The 9,633-nt window shown below is 44.0% G+C and overlaps 1 protein-coding gene across 1 annotated transcript; it reads right to left on the reverse strand.

Annotated features, from left to right (window-relative positions):
- Positions 1-5,591: 5,591 nt before the first annotated feature.
- On the reverse strand, positions 5,592-6,656 carry GPR148 (G protein-coupled receptor 148). The gene has a single exon (XM_009071810.1). It carries the CDS (start codon positions 6,654-6,656, stop codon positions 5,592-5,594), a length of 1,065 nt encoding a protein of 354 aa, XP_009070058.1.
- Positions 6,657-9,633: the final 2,977 nt, after the last annotated feature.

Below are 9,633 nucleotides of genomic sequence, written 5' to 3' on the forward strand. Positions count from 1 at the left end.
GAAAGGCTTTTCCTCTCCCCGCGGCTGCACACGGAGCCCCAGAGCCCCAGGGCTCCCATCCCTGTCTCCAGCCCCACTGGGTGGCACTGCGCTCCCAGGGCTTTTCTCATGGGTTTTAATTTCCTGGAATGCAATCGGACGGAACAGTTCCAGGGACCGTTCTCAGCCTGATTCCTGAGGCCGACACATGCTGTACCAGCAGTGTCAAATGTCCAACAGGTCAGGCTCTTCAGAGCCCCAGCATCTGGGTCAGTGGTAGGCAAAGAAAAACAAACATTGAGGAGGTCATGGCCAGGACGCTCCGGGACACTCTTGGCCAAAGGCTGGGAACATTCCCATCCCTCCTCCCCTGCCTAGTTGCTGGAAAGAGCCAACTCACTGTTAAATCAAGACTGAAAACACTGTGCAAAACAAATCTCTCCGAGTAGAGAGCAGTGACTCCTTCCAGCCTCCCTCCCTCCCCCTCTGTAATGTCTCCTTTTGCCTTATACAGTATTAAAAATAATATTTCTGTCATGTTAGGCTGAGGAAAAAACCATGGGTTCCCGAATTTCAGCACACTAATGCCAGAGTGCTCAGTGGTAGGGCAGGGTCTGCAGACCCTCCTGGTGCAGGCTGAGCAGGGCAGATGCAGCCCACAACAGGTCTCCACTGTGGCCCTCCCTCAGAAAGACTGCAAGAAATCTTGTCTCTTCTGCAATTTGCTCTGTGCCTTGAACTAATTTCTGTAATCCCAGCCAATCCTCACATTTTCTTAATCTAATTTTCCCACAGTCCTTCCATTTGCAACTGCTTTTAGTTGTTCCCCTTCCTTCTTTACATTCCTAGTGTTCTGCATTTCTCATACTTCCATCCCACTCTGCTCTTCAGAGGGCATGAAGAAATACCTCTTGGAAGAGTATTTTATTTCAAAATGTTTTTGTGAAGAACAGTTACAATCTTGGACTGAACTGGAAGCACTGGCTGGTCTGCAGGGACAGAGAAGGTGGATGAATGGGGAGTCTCCCCTTCCCCTTGAGGAGCTATGTCTCTGTACCTTTACCTGTTGGTAAAACTAATGATAGCAACTGCTGAAACTGACTGGGTCTGCTGGTCAGTTCCCCTACTGGGAACACCGTAAAAAACCAGTAGCTCTCAGGAATTGGTTGATGATTTTCTCCCTGTGATGTCTGCAGCAAAACTTGTATTATTTTCTTGAGAAAAAAAATCCCCACTGAGTTGAAAAAAAGTTATCCAAATAAACTTCATAATCCAAATTCTTGCAGAGGCAGAAAACAGACTCTTGTCTCTCCTGCTGTGCTTTCCCAGCCACATCTCTAAGTCTTGGGCAAACACAAGCCAAAACATCCCTCACTGACAAACCCAAGACTGCACACCACAGTTTGGCTCTTTTCCCCTCTCCTAACTCAAAAGTCCCTCAGGAATTCTGATGTTTAATAGCAGTGCATGAAGAGTTGCATTTATTTGCCTCACTGCTCTTTGTACCTTCTGGATTCCTTTTGCTACCTGAAGGACTTGAAACACGTTGAAAAACAAAAACACGCAGGATCGGTAGTTTTATGTAGATGCCAAAATCACAAGACTTGTGAAAAAATGGCAAGAAGCAGCAGTGCTATGCTCTGAGCCAGCTGCCACCAGCAGACAACATAAGTCAAGTTTCAAGGAAACATGTAATTTCTTTTTCCTATCGTGGGCTCTCCCTCATGTGCCATACATAGCCCCTCTGGCAGAGAATGGCAACAAGCACAGTTTCTGTCCAAAGAACACAGTATCTCAGTGTGCAGAACAGTGACCAGGGAAGCAAAGCAGCCTTTCCCTGTGGGAGCTGCTTGACTTGTCTCAGGGGCAGCTGGAGCTGTTCCCCAGCACTGGGACACATCCCCAGAGTTCTGGGGCTGCCCCCGGTGCAACCAGACACATGCCAGTTTCCTTCTGCCCTATTACTATATTAAGTTTCCCATAGAAAATGACACAGCCAACTGCTGGAGCAGAAACAGATACTCTAACATGAATTACTAAAACTGCAGGAGGTTAATTAGTTTTACTCAATAATTACCCAAATCGTTGCAATGAACTGTATGCCAAATCCAAAGCTGTGTGCTTGTTTACCTGCCTGGAGAGCCTCCATATCTCCTGGCACTGAAACTGATCTCATTTGAGCACAGACCTATCTGCAGATGTAATTATGTCTCCACTGTTGTATGGCACAGCCCCAGACCCTGAAATGCAGGTCTGACTCCCTTCAGTCTGCAGGTTACAGACAGCAAACTGCACTGCAAATCCAGCTGAGAGAGGGAAGAGAGCACTGGTAAGCATAGTGACAATGTTGGCACAAGAAAAGAGAGGGAAAACTGATCAGGAATATATTAAGGCTATAAATTAGAATACCTTTAATGATTCATGCTATTGCAATTCATTAAAGGATTACTGCCCCCAGGGCCAAATCACATGTTAAAGTCAACTGCTCTCCATTTCACTTCAAATTAAAATGCTGGGCAGGCACAGTGATAGCCAAGAAGTTCACTTATGTGACCTGGGAGAGGCCAAATGCCAGGCTATGGTCAATAGTCTGTTTGAATTTCCAGACCTTATGTGGAGACATCCTTACAAGGTTGGTAATCACGACAGCTGTGAGGTTCTGGCAAATAAAGCAGCCTAATGGTATTTAAGTCAAAACTCAAGACATCTATGAAAGGTATTATAGGAACCTTTTGTGCTTGTGGCATTGCCCTGGTGAGTCCTTTGGTCCTATTCAGAGTGGGGAACTCCCCAAAGGGAAATGTTTCAGGTGTGTGGTGATTCGGGTGTTTCTTCTATGTATGCTGTAACACACTCATTTTGTACCAAACAGCACAGTAATATTCCATGTGGAAAAGTTGTTTACAAGCAGTCACTCAAGAAAAACTTTCCTGTCTAATGTTAAACCCATTTAAAGTGATTTAATAAAATATTAGCTTGCAATGATCTTTCTTTGAAGGTAATTTCCACAAAGAAGTGTTTTGTTTGCCCGGTCACTGTAGGCAGATTTCATACATACTTAAACTTGCCATGATCACCAATTCCCTTCCTCTGTCTTTCTGTGTCCTTCTTTATCTTACCAAACTTCAGGTTGTATATAAATATATCCAGGGAATGTGTATGTAAGAAACAGTTACAGAATTGGCAATAGAATCCTGTCTGGGAAATTAACTTCACAACTGAGAGATTAGCAGGAAGATCAAGTACTATTAACTTGCAGCTACTCCAAGTCACCTATGGCTGAGTGCAGAATTACCTTATGTTATACTATTTACACAGTTATCTTTACTACTTAGCATGAAAATTCCAAATATAGGTGAACTTTATATAATAAAGCTTGAAAGGACCTTGCCTGAACAAAACAACCTATAAGTTATCAGCACCTTTGTCAATGAATATTGGCATAAAAATTTGGCCCATGATATGAGCAGCCTGAGGATTTACAAGTACCTCTTGCATTCTTGATCTTTCCACATGCTAAAGGGATTTAGTATACATTTCCCTCATCCTTCCCAGTCTCATGGAAGATCCCTGTTATTGGCTGAATATAAAATCTTTACACAAACAGTTTCTGTGACAGATTTCTATGGCACATTCATCTTGGAGAAAAATAAAAGCAGCCAGTAAAAAAAGCAACTTCTGGATCCTTTTATTGAAGAGGATTGAGAAGCACAGAACCATGGTTAAAGCAAATGTGCAATGTTACAGCTTATCCACTTGCAACAAGTTTACATTAGAGATACTTCTTACACAAGAAGAGTCCCTGAGCAGCAAAGCCTCTCCAAGATGTCCCTGCTCATCCTCCCCACCTCTGAACTGGGATTTGTCACTCTCAGTTGTGCTGACGCAGCTGTTTGCAGAACATCCTACAAAACAGATCTCTGGGATAATCTCAGTTAACATGAAAAAAACACCACCTCTCTTTGAAGGGCTATTTTTAACCTGCAACCCCAGAAGCAGTTGCATCAGCAAACAGGAGAGAGCAGGCACTGCAATGTGAGGAGGGTAACAAGCGGTTTGGCAATGAGGAGAGAAGACCAGCAGGAACCGCTCAAACTGGCTGAACTGCCAAAAAATTTCAGGCAACCAGTCACCAATCTGCTCCTGGCTCGCACTTCGTGGAATTCTTCAGATAAGAGTGAAACAGCCAAAAGCCACATTCAGCACTTACTGTGTAGAGCTTTAAGCAAACAGACGGCAGAGAGAGACTGCACGCAAGGAAAATATTGCACAGAGGGAAATCAAGAACCTTTTTAAAAAAAATTTAATGTATTTTAACATAAAACGTAGCAAATTCTAAAAATATTATCCTTAGAAATACAGAGCCTTTTTCTCAAGTTCAAGGAAAGAAATGCAATTTAAATCTCTCACACTGATGTTTATATTTAATGAAATTTTCATTTCTTTAAAGGTCAGAAATATGTTTAACTTGTCTTCTATAGGTAGGTGGCTCATCTGGAAAACCTAGCAGGGTCTTAGAAGATCTCATCCTCTTTGCCCCTGAGTACATCAGCAGGCTCTGCAGCCTTTCCTCGTGCCCTGCCTAGGGGTTCTGTGACAGGTACCCAACAGTAGCTCTGGCACAACGCAGCTGTGACCTGGGATCAGGCTGCTGCAGATTTTTGTGAGGCAGAACCAGGACATGCCCCAGGCAGGGACTCAAAGAGGTGTTCCGTTCAGTGCCTCGCCCCAGGGTGCTGTCTGAGCCTCACTGCTCCTGCCCTGCCACCCTGCTGGCTCAGACCCTGCCTGGGCCAGCCCCGCAGGGACTCAGGGCTTGGGGCTGCCCCAGCCACCCACTCGCTGCCCTGGCACAGGCACTGCAGGATTGCAGCCTGCAGGGAGGCACTGGCCCCGCTGCCTCCAGCTGTCTGCCCTCCCTGAGCATCCATCTCTGTACTCCTAGGCAGTGCATGTGCTGTGCTGCTCAGGAGACACTGATCAAAGGTGACTTCCCATCAGACAGAGATCTTGTAAACCTTCAGTGCTTTGCAGTCAGACAATCCAGAGGAGCTGATGCACCCGCACACACTGCACGAGCTGGGGCATGGCGTTACACTGAGCGCAGCAATTTCCAGAGGTGCCTCTCGGTGCATGTTTTAAAGAATGGGACATTGCCTGCTAACATTGCAAGAATACACTCTGAATGAAAGAAATTGTTGTTTTTCTCACATATGTTTGGTTAAGGATCCTCTGCTGTAGGTGATGCTGTCAAGAGACCTGTGGTTATCCCCTTTACTTTGCATCAGCTATTTTTAATTTTTTCTTTTTCTTTTCTACAGCAGGTGAGTAAAAATGACCCTGATTCACTATCTCTCCTGAAAGGTTCTGCCTTCCCTCATCAGAACAAAGCTTGGAACTTCATCCAGGGTAGAATTTGCTGTATTCTCAGCTGTGACATGATGAAAGGTCTGTGGCCTTTGTCACCAAGGAGGTAGTGATCAACCCATATCTTCCCTACCATGGGTTGATCACTTCTTCTTCACTTCTTCTGAAGCTGAGTGATTTCCATCAGTCTTGCAAGATAACAAGATAAGGAAAACTCCTCTGCTGTGGCTATGCTCTGTGTTGGCTCAGGATGGTGGCAGAGCAGGTGACACCAGGTGAAGCTGCTTCCTCCTGACAATGCATTTGAGAGAGGCTGAGATCTCTCTGTATCGAAGCCCATACAGAAAAGGGAACAAAACTTTAGGAAGAATCATCAGGACATTGCAGACTGTCAGGGAGACCAAGATTCCTGTCTCCAGTCTGATGACAACATTAACACACAAGAATGATTCTACAAAAAGGGCCAATAGTGGAAAGAAGTAAAAGAACAACACAGTGTTGTGCATTAAGAATGTTACACTGGCTCTGGAGCAGATGCTCTCCCATATACCAGAGTGTTTGGTTTTAAAATACAGAAGAGCATAGCAACAAAATATTACAGACAGGCAGAGAAAGATAACTGTGGTAGAAAGCCAGAAACAGAGTTTCACAGCATCAGTCCCGTTCAGAGTTAATATTAGTATGACTGGAACCGAGCACGTTTCCAGGACACAGGGCACAAAGCTGTGGGTGCTCCATAGCACCAAGAAGAAAATCCCAGGGAAAGCTCCAGAACACATCCATAGTAATACAATGATTTTTTTAGTTCGTGAAGGAGGCAAAATAGCAATGTAGCGCAAAGGAAACAAAACAGCTATGTATGTGTCCAAGACTATCACAGCAGCTGTGAACAAGCCTCCACAATAAGCCACTGCCAACAAAAATAACAGGAGGACACAAGCTTCCTTCGGGAGATGTAGATGTGCTGCATTGAGAGCAGCTGACAGGGTGTAGAACAACAGGTAGCTCAGATCAGAAAGCAAAGCATTTCCCAGCAGCATGTACCTTGTTTCCTGACGGATGTTAAACCGGGAGAAGATCACAAATAAGATGGTAGGAATGATGAGGACACCTGCCATGAGGCAGACAACTGGAGAGATTAAAAACATCTTCATGTTTGTGCCTGATGGGGTGAGAGACCATTCCTCCAGCAAATAGTACAAAGTAGTGTCATCCAAATTTGAGGAACTGTTGAACACTCTCTGAATCTCCCTGAGGTGGTACAGAGTTGTATTTGCTCTCCTTACTGAGGCACAGCTGGGGAAGTCCATTTCCTTGGGATTTTGGGATGAGTATCTGACTTGAAGAAAGCAGGATCTTCTACACTGAGTCCTTAGAAAGGCAAATGAAGAAGAGGATGCAAAAAGCCCATGGAAGCAAAGTGATTACTGTAGCCAATTCTACCAGCTCTTCTCAAGGACTGAAAATTGAAAGTTGCAAGTGAATTCTGTGGTGCCAAAAGACGGTTTTGCCTAAAAGTGGAGATTCTATTTTCTTTCTGCAAAATCCACTGTTTAGAAAAGAGAATGAATCTCTGTGTGGTTTCAAAAAGACTAAATCCCTCAGCTAGCTCTTTGATCAGAAATGAATGGGTTTTCAGTACTTTGAGTTTGGTCTCATCACATTATCACTCCAATAAGGCAGATGAAATATTAGCTTGATTAAACAAATACGCAATGATACAGATCAGCATTCCATGTGTACTGATGTAGGAGAGCCATAAATGTGATTGGATGGTTTTGCACCAGTTTGTATGCAACAACACAATTGATTTGAAGCGATCAATAAAAAGGACTCTCAATCCTGTTGTAAAATTGCATCACAGTGGCTCTAGTGAATGAAATTATCTTATTTCTAGATGGAAAATACTTTTGCTTCAGTGAGTCAAACCTTGTTATTTATGAATGATAAGCCTTCCCCTGCCTTTTTTCATGCATGATATACAAACTGAATTCTCATCTATTGCAGAATTACAGACAACCTGTGACTAGTCTGGGATAAGCAACATACACTGTAATGTACCAGCATACCCTATAGCAGATTTGGCATTTCCAATGTCCATCTGGTGACCAAACCTTGGCTTGGTGGCCAGCACACTGCTGCTGCTGCACTGTGCTGCTTTCAGTATCAGATCTCAGTATCAGAGCTGGGGATGCAATGAGAGCACTATGAAGGACCTAGACTGCAGAAAAGGAACCCTTCAGGTTCTTCCAGGCATGATCTGATCAGAAGAAAAGCAAATTTTATTATATTTTTTTAATAAGGAACTCCTTACTTAACCCAGACTCTACTGTATTCTTTATCTCGTCAGCCCTACCAACATACAGCAATGCAGCATCCATGGGAGTCAGGGCACAGCTCACTGCACACAAAGTCGTGTGCTGTGCCACGGGCATGCTGTCTCAGGGCATGCCAAGTAACAAAGCACCAGCTCATGAAACCCAGCATCAGTCATCAAATCTTGTGCACATTTCATGTCTTTACACACTGAGAGCTGGCATCCATGGAACAGGATGTGAAGACAGTTGACAGGCTGCACCATATGGAACAAAGGGGTAGGAGGAAAAACCAACCACAGTTTTAAGTACAGCACTTCAGTTGCTACGGTGCCCAGGGTAGGCAAAATAGAAGGTGATTACTTTTGCTCACTCAATCCTGCATCCACTGAAAAGTGTGCAAGCAGTAATCATGCAATTATACATTTGGCTTCAGGATGATGCCCTGCATCTATCATTGACAATGATAATATAATGCTTTAAGTAGACAGGAGCACTCAAAGCTGTTGAATTATACTATTATTGCAAAATGGCAGTGATGAAAACTGAAGTGTGCAAATCACCTCCAACTATAATTTCAGATCTCTGTTAATGGTAGAAGTGTTTGCTGCCTCGCAGTTCATGGCACTCCAACGATGTCCTGCTAATGGGCAGATTCTCTCATTTCCACGTAAAATCACAACTCTGCTTTCCACCAGCTAGTTAGGAGTCAACGTGAAAAACAAGCATTCATTGTCACCTCAGCTGCACACTTTTGGCTGATACAAAAATAAATCATAGAATGATTTGGGTGGGAAGGGATCTCAGAGATCATCCAGTTCTAGAGGAGTGACTGCAGGTTCACTCAGTTGACATTCTCACGAAAAATGCAAAGTATCTCACGACTCTCTCATTCAGCCCTCAAGCAAAGAGCACTGCAGAGCACATGAGACAGCAGAAATGCATAGCCTTTTGTGTCCTGTGCTCAGCTATTCCTCTGCTACAGCCTATGGATGGTAGGGTAAGCCCTATGGCATGAGCTTGTTCCACTTAACTGTGCTCCTGTAAAAGCCTTAGGAATGCAGGAGGGCATCAGTTTTACAGTAACGTACAGCAGAAAATAACTGGAAGACAGATTCAACCCCATCAGACCCGGGCAAATCCAGCTAAAGCCACTCCCCTTGGACTTCCACAGGGGCTTATAACTGCTCAGTACAGTTCTGCTAGATTTAAAAATGTGGAAGGTTGGTGTCTTGGCACAGTGATACAAACCTAGAATAGGTGGCTCTGGAGAATATTCGGTTGTTATCTCCTTTAATTTTCTTGACCTTAGGAGGCATTTCCACATCTGGGCCATTTTCAAGGGTCTGGCACCTCTGAAGACCACTCCTGAGGCTTCTGAACTTAGACAGCTCCTTGCCATTCCATCTCTGTGTTCAATATTTTGTGGTGCCAACCTGAATGATTCTCCTGCAATTTCCTGTAAGCTTGGCCTTAATGCTCTAGTTATTGATTTTTTAAAATGCTCTCTGGTAAATTTATATTAGGTAGAGGCACTTTTTACGTATCTTGCTGATGCAGACATGTAGTATTAGCAGCCCTTTTTCTGGCTTTTGTTCTGGCTCAATACAGTCCATATTGATTTTCAAACTGAACCACACACTGCTAATTACTTTATTCATTTCTGCTTCAATAAACATCCCACTGAAAGCTTAGTTTTCTTATCTGATGAGTTGGGGAAATCTCAGAAAACATGCATCCAGCCATGCTGAGCGCTGTCAATCCAGCAAAGACTGCACTACGTGGTATTCTGTTACTGACTATAAACAGGGATTGTCAAATTGAACAGAAAAGTTCAGGAGTATTAAGCACGCCAACACGCACCTTGCTGCCATGACAGGACAGCAAGGGACAAGAAAGGGAAGCAGTCAGAATAATGCTAAGACTTCCCCAGCCCCTCACCCGAAGAGACTGTGTTTAGAGGGGATTACCC

This window comes from Acanthisitta chloris, unplaced genomic scaffold, assembly GCF_000695815.1.
Source record: "Acanthisitta chloris isolate BGI_N310 unplaced genomic scaffold, ASM69581v1 scaffold11360, whole genome shotgun sequence".
In the NCBI taxonomy this organism is placed as follows: domain Eukaryota; kingdom Metazoa; phylum Chordata; class Aves; order Passeriformes; family Acanthisittidae; genus Acanthisitta; species Acanthisitta chloris.

Coding starts and splice junctions, on each gene's coding strand:
- GPR148 (XM_009071810.1), bottom strand. CDS start 6,656: ATGGACTTCCCCAGCTGTGCCTCAGTAAGGAGAGCAAATACAACTCTG.